This window comes from Balaenoptera ricei, chromosome 21, assembly GCF_028023285.1.
Source record: "Balaenoptera ricei isolate mBalRic1 chromosome 21, mBalRic1.hap2, whole genome shotgun sequence".
Taxonomy (NCBI): domain Eukaryota; kingdom Metazoa; phylum Chordata; class Mammalia; order Artiodactyla; family Balaenopteridae; genus Balaenoptera; species Balaenoptera ricei.
Genome location: NC_082659.1, coordinates 33180160 through 33198871, shown reverse-complemented (window position 1 = coordinate 33198871; position 18712 = coordinate 33180160). Strand labels below are relative to the sequence as shown.

Here is an 18712-nt window from a genome sequence, read left to right as displayed (position 1 = left end):
GAGACTGTTAGGGGCAAGGATAATGCCGCACTCGAGCTAACAGTAAACCCAACACAGCCCTCGCAGGTGAACAACGCAGGCCCAGCCCCGAGAGGTGTGGGCGGCGCCACGGTGCATCTTTGCTGCTTGCTCACTCTGTTGAGCACTGCGAGTTAGGGGCCGAGCACACGGGGAAGGCCTGACAGTCTCTGCCGCACTCGTCTCAGCGGAGACCCGCCCCTCTTCTCAGCCAGCCTCCACCGCGCTTCGCACGACCACACCAGAGACACCCAAAGAACCAGACCCCAGAGGCCAGGCTCCCAGCACCCGTCACCGTCCGCTGCCCAGGCAGCGACGACATCTCTCCCTGCTTCAGCGGGAAGCTCTCAGTAGCTACTGTCAAATCAACAATCCTGACTGCACAGCGGCGACAACCTCACGTTTCCAGTCACCTGCTGGTCATGACCGCGTGCAAGTCCCCCCATCCTCACACCCAGCCTGAGAGTGAGAGGCAGCCGCACACACCCGACCCCAACGTGCTCCCCTCCGCCCGGCCCTCCTCCCACGGTCCCCAAGCTTCCCCGCCCGAGAAGGGTCCTCTCTGGATGCCAGTGTCAGGCCACCCCTTTGTCCACCCGCTGCTTCTCCTACCTACAGCTCTCTCCCCTGCCTTCCTCGCGCCAAGCCATCTGGACACGCGCTCCCGTCTCACCATGCAACAGCTGGATTTATAGGCCACCTCATCCCCTCCAGGCACCCAAAGGCTCTTCTCTTCTGAACTAGGTACTGTCTCTAAACCAGACTGCACTTTCTCGCCTCTACCCACTGCACTTCTAGAATGCTTTCTCCCTTTTAAGATCCAGTTCAAAGGCCACATCTTACATGAAATGCTACCTACCCAATTCCTGCAGTCACAGTTCGTCTCCGCCTGTGTATTTTAACTGGCGTCACATTCTGAATTAGTTCTGTACGCAGATATCTGTCTTTCCTACTAAACTATAACTGCCTCGAGGGGCAGGAGCCAGAACCCACCCATACCTGCGGTCCAGCAGAATCTGACCAAGCGCCCTGCACTTCGCAGGCAGTCGATAAGGGCTGCATTTAATTCACCAGCTCCCAATATTTCTCTTCATCAAGGTCTCCGTATGAAAGACAGACCTGAACGTAAAACCACTTCCTAGCACCCTCCCCGCCATAATCCCACTCTCTTCTCCTTCAGTTCGGCCTTTAAGCTACTCCCGGTGATGCTGGGACGGGGGGCGGGGGCACGGACCGCACCCATGTGAAGGAGGCATTACTGCTCCCACTCCCTGGAGGATGACGTAGATTGCAGGGTCTGGGGACTTCGGTCAAGTTTCAGAGTTGGTAAAGAACCCTCAAAAAAGTCACACCTATCCCACCACGATCCCGCGACCTGTTCAGTCTCTTCAACCTCCTCACAACCATCACTGGTTTCCAACCCATTCCGCTGTGGAGCTTAACGTCACTTATTACAGCTGGCCCATCTCCTCTGACCTAACCTGATCAACCCCCTTCACATCGGGCAAGAAAACTCAAGTCGTTGTTTTTTTTTTCTTCATCTTTCTCCTTTATACCCAGGCTTTCTTCTCTCCTTTTCCAAATCATTCTCAACTCAGTTGGAAATCCACTCTTAGGAATTCTACCCAAAACAATACCATCATCGCTGTACAGAGGGTACATCTGAAGCACAAACACTAAGATAACTAAAGTACTTTAAGTAACACGCTGCTCTCCGCACACGACCGTCTCCCGCAACTCAGCATTAAAAGGACCTGCACCGAGCTGTCTTCCAGGAGGAAAGACCTGGAGGACCCGCCCACGCACACATCCCCCCTTGGCAGGTACCCCAAGGTTCCTTTATATGGGGAGATGAGCTGATCGTGGGAAACCATTTGTCAAGCTGCGCCGACCCAGCTCCCCCCAAAGCAAGGTACGTGTACTGCACGGACTACCAGACACCCAGCTTGGATCACCTTTATGAAGATTATCTACTGAACTGTAAAACCGGCTTATAAGATCCCAAAAGAAAATGTAGACATAAAATTAAATGTACATGCCATTAACACAGCCATAAAATATTGCCAAGACTGAAAGGTAACAAAAAAATTTTTAAGGTGTTGTCAGCTGTGAGACATGAATGAATGTTTAAAATTCTTTACTATTACATTATTTGTCTGGTCATCTACTGCTGTGTAACAAACCAGCCCATAATACTGGCTTAAAATACCACCACCATTTATTCTGCTCATGAATCTGCAAACTGCACAGGGTCCGGCATCGGCTGGGTGTCAGCTGATGCTGGTTGTCACAGATCCCCTGGGACTGGGAGCTGGAACACCTATGCGGGGCCTAGGCTTCCTCACAAAGTGGCAGCCGGGCTCCAGGGGCAAGTATCCAGAGGCAGACGGAAGTTATACTGTCACTTCTAACCTAACCTCACACGTCACACAGTGTCATGGCCACCACATTCTATATGTTAGAAACGAGTCACCAAGGCAGATCCCCAGCTCAAGAGGAGGGCAATCCGACTCCACCTTTTGATGGTAGATGTTAGAATCACTTGGGGAGCTTTTTAAAAATGCTCACCCAAACCAATTAAATCAGAATTTCTGGGGAGATTCTAGTGCTCCCAAACAAGTATTTTTTAAACACTCCCCAGGTGGTTCAGATGTGTAGTTAGGAAGAGACCCACAGAATTAAGATGATCTCTGAGCTTCCTTCCAACTGCAAAATTACATATAGTACCCCAGTTTAGGAAGGGATGACGAGGATAAAAAAGGCAAAATAAAGGTCTCGTCTTTATTAAAAAGCACCCACAAGTATAGGTGTATTTTATTTTATTTTATTTTTTTAAATTTATTTATTTTTTATTTTTGGCTGTGTTGGGTCTTCGTTGCTGCGCGCAGGCTTTTCTCGGGTTGTGGCGAGCGGGGGCTACTCTTCGTTGCGGTGTGTGGGCTTCTCACTGTGGTGGCTTCTCTTGTTGCGGAGCTCTAGGCGTGCGGGCTTCAGTAGTTGTGGCACACGGGCTCAGTAGTTGTGGCTCACGGGCTCTAGAGCGCATGCTCAGTAGTTGTGGCGCACGGGCTTAGTTGCTCTGCAGCAACTAAGGGCCTCCCTGGTGGCGCAGTGGTTAAGAATCCGCCTGCCAATGCAGGGGACACGGGTTTGAGCCCTGGTCCGGGAAGATCCCACATGCTGCCAAGCGGCTAAGCCCATACGCCATGACTGCTGAGCCTGCACTCTGGAGCCCACGAGCCACAACTGCTGAGGCCCACACGCCTACAGCCCGTGCTCCACCACGGGGGAAGCCACTGCAATGGGAAGCCCGCACACTGCAGCAAAGAGTAGCCCCCGCTCACCGCAGCTGGAGGGAGCCCACGCTCAGCAACGAGCGCAGCCAAAAATAAATTAATTAAAAAGGAAAAAAAAAGATTACCTGTCCCATGGATTGGCCCAAAAATATATAATTATAATCGACATTAAAAGCCACAAGAATGTACATGTGAAAAACACAGTCAATAGTAATAAGGATTTACTTGGCTATGAACTTTAAAATACTAATTTGAGGGGACATTTTCAAAATGGAATAGGGAATGCATATGGATTCTAGGTCTTTTGTTCCACCCAAAGTGATCCAAATTTTAAAAATTTAGCTAATACCAAAGAACTCTGGTCTGATTACTCCTATTTTTATGTTTTAAGAATAAGTACTTCCATAGGTCTATGAATTAATCACTTGCTTATAAACTTGAATAAAAGCTAGACATCACTCACTGTTGTCTCCTAGAAGTTTATCAGCTGTTCTACTCACTCTATACTGATGTACGTTTTTCAGTGGCAAACGGGCATGGGTAGTTACGTGGTTCACAGGAACCCTGGGTTCTACTGAAGATTTTCAGGGACTGAAGTTTAAGAAAATTACATTTCCTGATTAATTAAAACAAACACTAAAGACTGACGAGATTACTACTTCTCAAACTTTACTGTGCACCTGGGGCTCGCTGGAATGCTGATCCTAATTCAGTGGGTCTGGAGGGGGCCTGTGACCTGCATTTCTAACCAGTCTTGGGTGACACTCAGCTGCTGGTCTCAGAGCACTCTCTGAGTAGCAAGACAACCCCAGAGACCATAGGTAGGGCTCAAAAATCTTACGGTTGAACTAAGTACTTAAGTAAGTACAAGCGCACCACAGCAGCATTACGGACAGCAGCCGGAAGGTGAAAATGGCCCATCAATGGATGAATGGATAAGCGGATTATGGTACAGACACACAGTGGAATATTACTCGGCCATAAAAACCAAAGTACTGAAACATGTTACAAAGTTATGCTACATGAAAGGAGCCAGTCACAAAAGAGCACACTTTATATAATTCCATGAAAATGAAATATCCAGAATAGGTCAAGCCAGAGACAGAACACAGATTCACGGTTGTCACAGCCGGGGGAGGGAAAAAAGGAGGGCAAGTGCTTAATGAGTATGGGGCCTCCTTCCAGAGAGGTGAGAGTGTGGTGGAGCTACACAGAGGTGGTGACCATGCAATACTGCAACTACCGCAAACCCAGCAAACTGTTCCCTTTAAATGGTTACCTTTATGTTCTGTCAATTTCACCTCAATTTTTTTTAATGTGAAAAAAAGTCATATTCTTATATAAAATACCAAAACTCAAGACTCAGTAATATACCTAAAAATATTTCCTGCTGTAATGTAGCATTTCATACAGCTCACTTCATCTTCCAGAGTCACTATTTCTTCACTGGTTAAATCTATCACTGATAGATACCCTGGGCCACTGCAGAATTACAGGGAACCAAAGGAAAACGAGTGACACTATTCTGAACCATAAGATACTATCTGAACAAATATAACTGCATTGTGTTTCCTATTATGGTCTCAGCCGTGGAAAAGATGAACCTGAAGATCTGGTGACTACTGAAAACAGATCCTGCTAATAAATCACCACATCTCTGAAGAGATAGTTAAAAGGCTTGTGGCAGAGATCAACTTCCAGGAAATATCACTTCTCACTCATTTCCTTCCCACTGTGACCAGTTCTGTTCAGCGGTATAACGACTTAAGTTCTGACATATGTTAAGAAATATACTCTTCTCCTCCTCTATCTTTCAGAAAATAGAAAAATTCATCAAATGCCCTTTTCTGTTACTTCTTTTTGTCTGAAGTGCAAGAACGTATTTAAGATAAACATTTGAAAGAGAGAAAAGACTCTCCCATACTTATCAGTCAGGGAATATGCCAGCAGCAGCTCTGAGTTGCAGTATCTGTTACATCACTGTCCGGCAGTGATTTTTTCTTTAATTCTAAGTCCCTCCGTTTGAAATAAACAGGCAAGGTGTGGGGTCATGGAATAGGTGCCTTTGCTCAGACAGACCAAACACACAAGTCCCTTAGCTCAAAAGGAAGACTGCTGAAGGCTTTCACAAGCTCACGTTTTAGTTATTCTTTCTACTCAAAGTGCCACTTCCTTCCCATTCTCCCAACTTTCTCCACATCCAGCAGCGAGTTCACAATTAACCAGACAAGAACAACTCTTTTTGCTAATGGCACTTCCTCCCTCCTCTGTGAAGCAACCGTTTGTAAACAGCACACTCACCGCAAAGATCTTTAACAAAGTTTTCATGTAGAGCTTTCGGATGCCAAAGGAGACCCCGAAAACGGCGGGGACGATGATGAAAACCAGGAGGAGGGTGAAGAGGACGGTCAGGGAGATGCCCAGGAGGCTGACAATCAGGCTGTCGAAAGGCAGCAACAGGAACATGGTGGAGGATGCAGGCCAGGCCAGCGCCCTCCTCCCCACGAACAAAGCTCGGCCTCAGATGGTCCTCTCCGACAGCACCGGCCTGGGGAGGGGCACCAACTCCATTCCCAAGTTCACGTCACTCGACGGCCGGAACAGAGAGCCTGGGAGTAGGATGAGAGCAGAAGGGGGCCCCCGAGGCGGCCAGCCGTCCCCAGAAGAGACGGGCTGCAGGGGTGGACGGGGCAGGGTCAGTCTTCAGTGCCAGCATCCGAGGCCAGGCAGAGTGTCTGGGCGAGTGAGCGGCGAGGGCGCGATCTGGGCTCTGCTACTCTCGCGCTGCTTCCAGAAGTTTTACTTTTTCTCCTGTCCAAGAGCATTTAGCAGATAAATCTCTCCTGAGGATGTGTCATTGCCAGAAGTACCAAGAAGAGTTCAACTTGGCGCCAGAAAATTCCTGATAACTCCAGTGGAGGAGGGTGACTGCTGGCACGTCCCACAGAAGGCTAGCGAACGTGAATATGTGGAAATTAAATAACTGTTTTCCTTAAAACTCCTTCATAAGCTGAAAATTGCGTCCACCGTAGAGCGTTCACGCCCGGCCCCGCGCTTGCTCTGGAGAGGCTCCGGGCGCACCGCTCCCAGGACCCTCCTCTCTGGAGAGCTAGAGGCCGCGCCGGGAGGCCGCAGGTGCTGGCACAGCACACCTCATGCTGCCTGCGGTGCGTGGAATTCCAGACGCGTCTGGCGCTGGTTTCCTCTGGATACTTTTCTCCCTAAGGCCCCCTTCTCAGCGGTGACCCGGGTTCTTGGCAAGAAGCTGCTCACATGCTGCCGAAGCTGGAGGTGGAGACAGAAACACCATCCGTCACACAAACACAAAGCAAGGGGAGAGACATCACGATGCTCTGGGGTGGGGCCCGGTGCGTTTTGGGGTCAGCCTAGAGCCTGTGCCGCTCTCACAACGTCAAGGTCAAAGGGACCGCGCAGAGCCGCAGGCGGCAGACGCACGTGCGGAGGAGAACCACAGATGTTTCACACAGTTTTCAACCCCGATGAAACGATGACCTGCGGCCGCTCAAACTTTTCTAATAGATAATGTATGCATATTTGGGGTTAGTAGAGGCAAACTATTACGTATAGACTGGACGGACTACAAGGTCCCGCTGTAGAGCACAGGGAACTATATTCAATGTCCTGGGATAAACCATGGTGGAAAAGAATACGAAAAAGAATGTGTATGTATAACTGAGTCACTCGGCTGCACAGCGGAAACTAACCCAACGTTGTACATCAACTATACTTCAATTAAAGAAAAAAAAATCAATACCTGAGACTTCAAACAGAAGAAAAAGAAAATACACGGACATAAGACGCATCTCAAAAGACAAGGAGGGCACACTCGGCGGAGGACACGTGCCTCCCACCTGTCCCCCACTGCCGAGTTCTTGTCCACAGATGCAACCGCATCATCAGCTTCGTGTTCTTCCTGAGACGTTCTACGCGCACACGAGGAAACCACTCCGGCCCACCTCGCACCCAGGCAACAGTAATGACGGCACACTACGAACACCGCTTTTTGTTTTGTTTTGTAGCTTAACATGTCTTAGGAGAGTGTTCCCGCAGTGCACACGGAGCTCCCTTACTCTTTGCAGGTGCATAGTTCTCAACCGTAAGAATGTTCCCTGATTTGGTTAACTGCTTTCCTGAGGTTGGACACCAATGTTCCTACCCTTTTTTTGTTATAAATAATGTAATGAATGTGCCTACATGATTCAGCATACAAAATGCACATGCAAACATATTTGCAGGATCAATTCCTAGAAATGGAATTGCAGGGGAAAAGGAAATCTAGGTTTTAAAAAAATAATAACTCTTGTTTTTATTTATTTCCCCCCCCCGATTTACTGACACTTAACTGACAGATAACACTGAGCAAGTCTGCAGAGTACAAAGCATGATTGATACACCGACATATTGCACACCTGCATATCGCAACGTGACATCCACAGAGTATTAGCCAAATATTTACCTTTTTTGTGTGTGTGGTGGGAACATTTAAGATCTACCCTCTCAGGAACTTTCAAGTATCTAATACAGTACTGTTAACTATAATCACCACACTGCGCATTAGATCCCCAGGACTTATTCATTTTATAACTGGAAGTTTCTACCCTTTGCCCAACATTTCCCAACTTCTCCTACCCCTTGATCCCGGGTAACCACCATTCTTTCCTCTGTTTCTACAAGTTCATATTTTCTGGATTCCACATTTATGGGAGAATACACAGTATTTGTCTTTCGCTTCTGACTTAGGAAATACAGTTTTAATATTACAAGATATTGTCACATTTTCTACATAGATTAACTCCTCCAGCCTTTCTGGCCACCCTGGCCACTCTTTTTTTTTTCTCTTTTTTTCTTTAAGACTATTTACATTGGGGATCACGCTTGGTGGTGTACATTCTATGGGTTTTGACAAATGTATAATGACATGTATCCACCACTAAGGTACCACACAGAATATCTTCACTGCTCTAAAAATCCTCTGTGCTCAGATTATTCATCCCTCCCTACCCCCAACCCCTGGTAATCACCGGTCTTTTCACTGTCTCCATAGTTTGGCTTTTCCCAGAATGTCATATGGTTGGAATCATAGAGTATGTAGCCGTCTTGGCTTCTTTTACTTAATACAGCCACTTATTTTTTAAAATTTCACTATTTCAGTTTTATATTACTCTTTCTTAACCACAAGTTACCACTCCAAGTTCTGAACTTGGGAGCATCCTATCATGTCTTTCTGGCAAGCATTCTGGCCTCACGCCAATCACCTTCTGGCTCCGTTCCAATACTCTTAGAAGTTCAAGAAATGGAACAAATGAACAGGTGACTGACTTCACCTTGAGTTCTGTCCAGTGCTGTTTAGAATTCAAAGCCCTTTCTCATGTTATCTCACAACCTGTCAGTATGTATTCTTTCCATTTTACCAGTTAGGAAACTAAGCGAGGGAGACACGGATCCCGTTCTCTGACTCCTAACGGCTCCCATTACATCCCACACACCTAGCAATTAAATTAAAAAGACAACGTTTCAGTGGCAGGGATCCTCCACTTCTTCCACTTTCACGTGACCATTATCATTGCTAACGTTTACTGACCACTCACAGCACAGACGCTGAGCTAATACAGCAAGCACTGTGCACACGCCATCCTCACTGAAGGCTCACAACCACCCCCCAGGGGAGTTACCATCAGTGCTATGAGAGGTGAGGGAGCGGAGGCTTAGAGGACAAAGTCACCCGGAGTCACACAGCTATAAATGGCACAGGAGGAATTTGGACAAGTGCGCCTATCTCACAGCCCCGCTCTTTAACCACCAGGCCCTCCTAGCTCTCAAACTACCTTGAGCTACATTAACACTTCCTTCACGCCAGGCCTGCTCGATAGAACTTCTTGCCATCAGAGAAAAACCACAAGACAAACCTGGATTCATGCATCGAAATTTGGTGTTCTCAGAATCCAAGGTACAAACCTGCTCGTTCATTTTTATAAACTGGCCAAGCCGACAGTACATGCCAGATTTCTAATGACAGCCCAACGGAGGTTCAGGAAATTAGATGTATTTCTGAGACTTAAGTCAATTCGCTGAGTCACTGTATTCCTTAAACCTGTCCAATTCCAGCCTAATCCCAGGGCCACACCTCCGTCCCACTCTCCCATCCCTGTCCCACTGCACAGCTGCTGTCACATTAGCCAAGGTTACCTTGAGTTCCATGAACCTAAGGTGACCAACACCAGGGTCACTTTGACGTCCCAAGCCAGAGCTTAGATCTCTTTCCTCTGGATCACAATCAACTGAGAATTCCCAAGATTATTCTGGGTTCGTGTCCCCAAAACATCAAAGTAAACACAGTTAGCAATAATTTCGTCACCTAGTTCAGAGGTGGACACACCAGGCCCACAGGACAAACCTGGGCCAGGTTTTACAAGGCTCGTGTCCTAGGAACGGTGTTTACATCTTTAAAGAGTTGTAAAAAAAAAAAAAAAAGAATAACATGTGACAGAGACCACGGCCAGCAAAACCTCAACTACTTACTATGTGACCCTTTACAGCAACAGTGTGCACACCTCTGTCCCGGCTGCTCTTTCCTCCCCTCCGAGGCAGTGCCCTCCCCCTTGCTGCCCTCCACTCCCCGCACCCCCAGAGACTCCAGAACTCACAACAGCAACTAGCCAAACGAGTTCTGTGGCCAAATTTAACAATCCTCCCGAGAATTCTTAGAGGCAAAGATGAGGCCAGCACGCTGTGGTTATCAAACAGGCCTCCAAACGTCTTGCCGGACTAGCGAACCAGCCATCACAGCCAGAGGTGCTGGCGTCTTAAGGCCCCTTAACACAGACTTTAGTCTCTGGAAATATCGGGAAACTGCTCACATGAGAACTCCATCACACCACAATTTCTAGATAAATGCTTTTGTAAGAGAGGCTATCACTTTGCCTCAAGTATAACCACAACTCCTTGGTAGGAGGCAGGGGAAGCTATCAGCTTAAAGCACTAGTTACCCCTTCTCTTCCATTCCACACCTTCCAGCCAAATCCACTGAGAGTTGCTTGAACCAATGTTCCCCCAACAGTCCACATGGTCCAGAGAAAAACAGAAGACCCAACTAGTTCTGAGCCTTTTAGGAGGGAAGATGGCCTCATCCTAGGAATGTGACAGTCCACCACTAAGCTAATGAAACTCTTCAACCCACTGAATGGCAAATCTGGGCCCCCAAATGGCCCACTTTCCAGGGCTTCTCAGTTCTCAGGGTGACGACATCAGGGCACATACTATGTGCCACACACCATGTTAGGCATTAGGCATTCAGTGCCTAGAGACAAGTACTCAGCAAACAGGCACATACACAGTCATCACTTCCCACTTCGATGACTGCCAACAAGAAGAGAGTCCTGGGTGGAGAAAGAGGAACCCTCCTGCACTGTTGGTGGGAGTGTAAATTGGTGCAGCCATGACAGAAAACAGTATGGAGGTTTCTCAGAAAACTAAAAACAGAGCTACCATATGATCCAGCAATCCCACTCCTGGGCATTTATCCAAAGAAAACAAAAACATTAATTCGAAAAGATCCATGCACCCCAATGTTCACTGAAGTATTATTTACAATAGCCAAGATACCGAAGCAACCTAAGTGTCCATCAAGAGATAAATGGACAAAGAAGATGTGGTACATATATACAATGGAATACTATTCAGCCATAAAAAAGAATGAAATTTTGCCATTGGTAGCAACATGGATGAACTTGGAGGGCATTATGCTAACTGACATAAGTCAGACAGAGAAAGACAAATGCTGTATGGCTACCACTTACATGTGGAATCTAAAAAATACAACAAACTAGTGAATATAACAAAAAAGAAGCAGACTCACAGATACAGAGGGAAAACTAGTGGTTATCGGTGAGGAGGGTGAAGGGGTAATATAGGGGTGGGGAACTAAGAGGTACAAACTATTAGATATAAAATAAGCTACAAGGGTATACGGTACAACACTGAGGATACAGTCAATATTCTACAGTAACTATAAATGGAGTATAACCTTTAAAAATTGTGAATCACTATTTTGTACACCTGTAACTTACATAATATTGTACATCAACTACACCTCAACTAAAAAAAAAAACAAAAACAAAAACAGAATATAAGAGTCCTGGAAGAGAAAATAAAGGAGGGAACTTACAAATTTAAATCAGGGCTTCTAAACCAGTTCTGACTCGATCACAAGGCAGGGACTATTATGATTTGCAGCTATAGAAACTTCTTTTCTGCTAGCTCTCCATGACTCTGTGACACATCCTACACTTCAGGGAACCATACCTACTACCAGACTATGTCCAGAGACACGCCACATATGAACTCAAAAAGGAGAAGATATGCCATTTAATTAAAAATAAGTGCTTAGGCTACACAGGGATAATGCATTTTTAAAGCACACTAAGCACAATGTCTGTTATATATATTAGATCTCAATACATGGCACATATTATCACTTCATTCCGATCAGAAGACACCCAGAGCACTGTCTGCAGTTCTAAGTACCCCACTTTTTAAGAGGGCTAGATACAGAGGAAGGCATTTCAAAGTATGTCACAAAACCCACAAACCAAAAACTACTCCGTGGTGCCTAGCAAGCACTAAGTGCTCACACAAAGGTCAGCTGTAAAGCCAAGAAATGTGAATTAAAAGTACAGTGAGGGGCAAAAAAAGTTTCTTATAACCCACCCTACTGGTGAAAATGAGAAAATACCCTCAACTACTGCTGACTGGAGCGTACAACAGTACAACCTCTACGCAGAACAATTCGGCAATCACCGTCAGAACTTGAAATACATATAACCTTAGATCCAGCAACTCTACTTCTAAAAACTTATGCTAAAGATAAACTGCAACAGTAGCTCTCAACCAGGGGCGACTGACTGTAGCCCCCTGGGGAACACCTGGTAATGTCTGCAGACATCTGTGATTGTCCTAACTTGCGATGGGGGGCTCCTGGCATCCAGCGCTGACTGCGGACAGGGATGCTGCTAAACGTCCTACACAGCCCAGGCCGCCCCTGCCACCACAAGGAGGTGTCCAGCCCCAAACGGCAACGGTGCGGAGGCTGAGAAACCCCGTGCAAAAGGAGGTGTGTGCAAGGTTACTGACTCCAGTACTGTCTGTAACATCAAGAGAAACATCACTGTCCGACAGTCAAGGATATAGTGGAATACTAGTCATCCGTTAAAAAAAAAGAGTGAGACATCTACATATGCACCGAGAAGAAACAACCTCCCAGTGAGATGCAGAACAACAAGGTCCACCGCAAATACCAACTGTGAGGGAGGGAGGAAAAGGACAAATACATACAGTGTGCGTGTGTACCTGCAAAGACACACATCTCTGGGAAGAGACACAGGAGACTGGCAATGGCAGCTGCCTCTAGGAACGGAAGGAAGGCATCACTCTATCTTTTTGGTACTTTTAAAACTGTGTTTATCTTTTTGAATAGGTAACAGACTCATGATTCAAGAATCAAAACAAACACATCAGGGTTTGAATCCTCACTCGATCACTTAACTGGTAGTGTGAGTGTGACTTTGCGTGAATTACTTAATCTCTTTAAACTTCTGCTCAACATCTTCTAAAAAGACTGTTCACATTTCACAGTGCCTAGAACAAGGTAAATGTTCAAAATACATTAACTGTAATTACTGCTACACTAAGTTCCTGTTATTATGAAGGAGAAGGAGGCACTGGAAGGTATTTCCCAAGAAGTCATGACATTACACTGACAAGAAATCTTTCAGCACCACTCCTGCCTAAAGGTGTTTACAATCCCTAAGGTGGCTGGCGCAAACCACAACTTTATTAGTGAATCACTGAGAATTCTAATGCAAGCTCCTCTAATGGCTTAAATTATTGAGGCTTGGAAGAGTTGAGTGACAAGACAAGCTACAAAATTGGCCAGTAACAGAGGCAGGACTAGAACTTACATCTGCCCCCCCAACCCCCCATCTTGTGGTCTTTCTGCTCCCCAGGCTGGCCTCTCCTTTGCTTTGGGGCAGGTTACACTTGAGAGGAAAGCCATCCATTTTTCCTAGTTTACTCTGTCAGGTCACAGACCCAGCAAATGCCCCCATTCTGATGTGATGGTAAATAAATGCACGTACACAGAGGAAATGCACGCTGGGGGGGAATTTGATGTCAAGCATGTCAGAGTAGTGGAGTATAAGAAATATGCCTGAATAGGACGCTGCTGCTTAGGAGGAAAGGTGTAAAAATGCTTCCAAGGAGTTGGGACAGCACAGAGCTGCTAGGTGAAGTGAACCTGAACTGCTGAAAAACCAGGGACATGCTTACAGCCGACAGCAATCCTGGATAAAACAGATGGTCCAAGACAAAGCCAGGATATGTCAGGCTCAAGGATGACTCAACTCACTAGGAAGAAGACAGGAACATGGTCAGTTTCAGGGTCTTGGTCTTAACTAAGGTCATTCTGACCCTAAGTACTTTCTCCTTGCCTAGAAAGGCCTCACGTCAGCTGGACCTGGGTAACAAGAAACGTGGTACCAAGTTCAACCCAAAGCAACATAACCTGCAAAGCTGGAAAAGAAAAAAAGGACAAAGATACAGGATACACTGACATTCTGGGGCCATCAGTTTAAGAAAGGACAATTTCATTTGCTGGGGCTATAAGAGCCAAGAGGTTTCGTTACCCAACCTGAACACTGCTCTCAGAGCTCCACTTCAAAATCAGTGCTTTGACATCTGAGTATTGTATATGTAACTGGAAGCAACTTCCTGGCCTTCTTTTTTCAAAAATTTGTGTCTGGTTTATTTTACTTAGCATAATCACTCTGAGAATCATTCATGCTGCTGCCCGTGTCAACAGTTCATTCCCCATTGCCGAGCTGTTTCCCTTGGTAGAACAGGCCACGGCTTCTTTATTCACTCACCTAGTGATGGGTCCTTCCAGTTGGGGACTGTTACGAATAAAGCCGCTATCTACAAGCCTTGCATGGACATAAACTTTCATTTCTCCTGCGTAAATACCTAGGAGTGGAATGACATAAGTGTACATTTAGCTTTTAATGAAACGGCCAAACTGGCTTCTGAACTGGTTGTACCATCTTGCATTAATTCTCACCAGCAGTGTCTGAAAGTTCCACGTGCTCTACATCTTCACCAACACTCAATATGATCAGTCTCTCTAATTTTAGACATGCTAATGGATGTTAGGTGGTATCTCACGGTTTTAATGTTTCCCTCATGACCAATGATATGAAGCGTCTTCCACGTGCTTATTGGCCAGCTGTATATCCTCCCTGGTGAAGCGCTCAGATCTTTCGCTTACTTTTTATCAGGTTATTTTATTATTGAGTTTTATCACTAGTCATTTTTTAAAAGTCAAACATTCCCCCCCCCCCATGACTAAGCAGTCTCTTTACAATGAGAAAGCATTTCATCACAAAGGCACAAAATCTGTGAAACATCAGACTTCTCGGTTCAACTTGCCACAAGGTTGAAACAACCCTAATTGTGCAAAGAAAAGTCACCAAAACCACAAACTCTAACCTCAGACCTGTATATTACCAGGAACATAAAATGCTCTTTCATCTCTATGCTCAGCTGACAGTGATTCTGCACCGTCCAACACAGCAGCCGCTAACCACATCTGACCCTTGAGCACCGGAGATGTGGCCAGTCTAAACTGAAATGTGTTGTAAATGTAAAACAGACACTGGAATTTCAGTGATTTAGGGTGAAAAAAATGAATGTAAAAGATCTCGTTAATAATTTGTACACTGATTACACGTTGAAGTGATATTCTAGATAATCTGGGTCAAATAAAATGTATTATTAAACTTCACCTGTTTCTTTTTACTTTTTTTAAAGTGGCTACTATAAAATTTAAAAAACTGTACATGTGGTTTGTGTTATGTTTCTATTGGATAGCACTGACCGCACACTTTTAAGGCAGACCCTGGAGATACTCTATCTCCAACTGGTAAGGGAAAAAATACATACATATAATATCTTCCCCGCCCTCCTCCTCTGAAGTGTGAAGAGAACAGTGCAAAGGAAGGGGCTGAGAACTGGACTCAGGAGTCGTCTGAGGTTGGAGGCCCAGCTCTGTTACTCTCTGCTCTGTGTGACCTTCAATAAGTCATTCACCTTCTGTGGATTTAAGTTTCCTCACCAGCTTTTTGGTTTCTGTTTTTTTAATTCAAAAAGTCAACAAAAGCGTATCATGTGCCTAATTTTTACAGAGCATCATTCTAGAATTGCAGATCTTGAGCTAACAGTTTAATAGAAGGCAAACACACTAACAACTATTATGAAGACAAAATAAAAAGAGCTCCCAGAGAGAGCAAACCAGCCTGTATGGCTGGGTGGCGTGTGCACGTATCAATGTGTTTTAAAGGAGAGAGTACCTTTAAGGACTTACGAAAAACTCCAAGCACTTACAACACTCCTTCTAACTCTAAAATTCTGTGCTCTTAAAAAGCATTCATCATGCTATAGAGTAAGCATTATTATACAGGAAACTGATGACATTTGTTCAGGTCCTCCCCGTGAGTGTAATGATACAGTAAGAAGTAAATGACATGCCATGATGAGGGAGGTTGTTTTACGTGAAGAAACAATTCTGCAGTACAGCTCAAGCTTAACCAGGACCAAATATTCTCTAACACACACCAACCCCTCCTCCAAAACATACAATTCCCCCACCCCCTCATGTCTTCAGGGGCGAGGATTTACCAAGACACCCTGATGCTGTTCATTTGAGCGGCATTTCCATAAACTGGATGTGCATGACAACTACTGTATTTAGGTCACAAACTCACAGAAGAAAAGTCCATCCTGAAAGTAAATTTATAAACAATTATGTCACATCATATAAACTGAACTTACAAGCAAACTCCAAGAAGTCTACACACAAGGATTCCCTTGTTCACAGCATCCCTCGGGCAGCATTTAAGGGTAAAAAAAATTGAGGTCCAAGTACTGAATTTAGCTGTCTTTCTTGAGATACGGAAACTTAATTGCCTAAAGTGTGCTAGGAAATGCAGACCATGGTTTTGTTTTTAAAAAAAAAAAGCCTAACCCATTGCACCCAGCCCAAGATTCTTACCTGCTCACGGCAAGGAAGGATATTTTTATGGCAGGGTGCTACTGTTCTCTCGGCCACAAGAGCATAACCTCAGGGGTACACCCCCTAAAAATCATTCCAGTTTCCCTTAGTCACTCTTCATTCAGTAGCTATGAAATGTCATCCAAATCTTTTAAAGCTTGTGCTTATTCTGTTTGGAATTCCACTTTTAAGGTCAGCATCTTCCCATGTTTCCTAAAAGCTATGATGAGAACTCCTCAACTTGTCCCAAATCTAGCTTAAGAAATAATTTAAGGCCTATCCCCTAGTTTCATTATTCCAGATTTTGGTGGAAAGGTTCCTATTTGCCTACCCAAGCCCTTCATCGGAAGAGTTTTCAGTCACAGCCCTCCCACACATTTCTCTTTCCCAAAGGAAACAACGTAAACGCAAGCAGCATGGTACGGGAGAAAGACTAGATGCGGAGCTGGGAGATGTCTTTTCCAGCCTCACTTCGACCTCTCATTCCCTGTAGATCTGGACAAGTCACTGAACCTCTCTGGGCCTTAACGGCTCATCAAAAATGAAAAAGACAAGGTGATCTGGAAGTTCTCATCCACACCTTCTTCTGTTTTAACCTGTCCTCCAGCCGCTTAATTATTTTAGATGCCCTTTTCTGGTGCTTCTCCAATGCTATTGTGCATTTCTGACTTGAAGGACTTGTAATAGACTATGTCCCAATAAAAGTAAGTTATGACTTTACTCCATAAAGTCGTAAAGTAAGATTTTTATTTTGACTCTCAAGCTACTTTTGACATCAAGGATTTATCCCAGAGACATGGGGGCGCACGGAAGGGGGATGTGGATTAGACATGCTCAGTCATAGGTGAGTTCTTGAGGCTGGATGATGGGTACATGCTGGTTCACTATTCTATCTACTCTTCCATGTCTGAAATTCTCCATAATACAAGGCTGAAAAAAACATCACTGTCAAAGTGAGAAAATAATACCGAACTGGCATTAATAGGACTCTTTTCTACCATCTGTGGCATAAGGATAATTGCTTTTCATACCGTTTCCCTTGGGTTGAGATAGAATCTACAAGACATGAAACTAAACAGAGGTACTCAAACTTCAGCCAAAATTAAGAAAAATGAACCAGAAAGCAAATTCTTCAACGGATCTCAAGAAACTTATCAGCGAGAAGGTCCGCGGCACAGAGGCCTTGAGCAGTGAGGCACTGATATCTAGTACAGCATGGAGCTTACTTCCACAGAACTACGGTATGTTTCATATGGTATATTTTCCCTAACTTTTTTTTAACTGTGAAAGTTAAAGCCCTCTGTGACACCGAGAGTGAGGAAATAAACAAGACCCTCCGGTAGGAGGATGCTTCGCAGGGCGTGAAATCAAAACGGAAAGGCAAGGGATATCGAGGGTTAAGAAATCCTGAAGAAAGCAAAATGGGGATCCTCTGGAGAACAGGAGCGGAAAACGTACATCCCAGGGACACCAAAGAACTTGAGCAGTCACGGTGAAGGCGCTTCCCCGCGATCTCTCACCCTCCCGAGCGCGCGGAGGGCAGGCCGCGGGGGCCGGGATTCGGCAGGACACGCGGGGGCGCGGGCCGGAGGGCGCCGCGGGGACGGGCGGGCCCGCTCCACCGCAGGGAGGGCGGCACGTTCCGGCGCCGGGAACCCCCCGGCAGCGTCAATGGTGCCTCCCAACGCCGGGGGCGGTGGGGGGCGCAGGGAGCGGGGCCGCCCGACCGTAGCCCTCATGGGCGCCGGCCCAAACCCCAGCTCCCCCAGAGGCCCGTGACCTTCGGGAACGGGCCGGCCGGACCGTACTCACCTACCTCGAGCCTCCAGGCGGCAAATCCCTCCGGGGACCGTCCGTCCCGCCCTCGCCGCCGCCGCCGCCGCCGGCCGAGGCGTGCGTAAGGACGTGCGCGCGCCCGCCCTTTGTCTATGCCGCCTTGACGTGACCCTCGCGTCCAGTCCCCACCCTTCCGTCATCTAACCTCACGCCCCTTACCCACGCGCTGGCGCGCGCCCGGTCGGGCTGGGCGGGGCCCCGAGGGGCGGGGAGATGGGGGCGGGGCGCCGGGAGATGAGCAGACGGGGCGCCAAGTCTTGGGCCGGGGAGGCGGGGAGGCGGGGCGCCGAGGGGAGGGGCGATGGGGAGGCGGGGCTCCGAAGGGCGGGGCGCCGGGGAGACGGGCAGACGGAGAGCCGAATTGAGGGCCGAGGAGGCGGGGAGGCGGGGCTCCGCGTTACGAGCCCCAAGTGGGCGCGCCCGGGACTCTCCAAGCTGCCAC

At 46.7% G+C, this 18712-nt stretch overlaps 1 protein-coding gene across 4 annotated transcripts in view; it reads right to left on the bottom strand.

The window, feature by feature from the left end:
• Positions 1-18467, bottom strand: part of GPAT4 (glycerol-3-phosphate acyltransferase 4) — a 31223-nt gene extending 12756 nt beyond the window's left edge. The window contains exons 1-3 of one of the 4 annotated variants that reach the window (XM_059909263.1): positions 18247-18467; positions 14255-14351; positions 5616-6599 (exon numbers count right to left, since the gene is read on the bottom strand). In XM_059909263.1, the coding sequence (XP_059765246.1) occupies positions 5616-5780 (165 nt within the window). In that variant the 5' untranslated portion in view covers positions 5781-6599; positions 14255-14351; positions 18247-18467. The remainder of the gene's footprint in view (positions 1-5615; positions 6600-14254; positions 14352-18246) is intronic. The other 3 variants (XM_059909262.1, XM_059909261.1, XM_059909260.1) reach the window with 3 other exon arrangements.
• Positions 18468-18712: the final 245 nt, after the last annotated feature.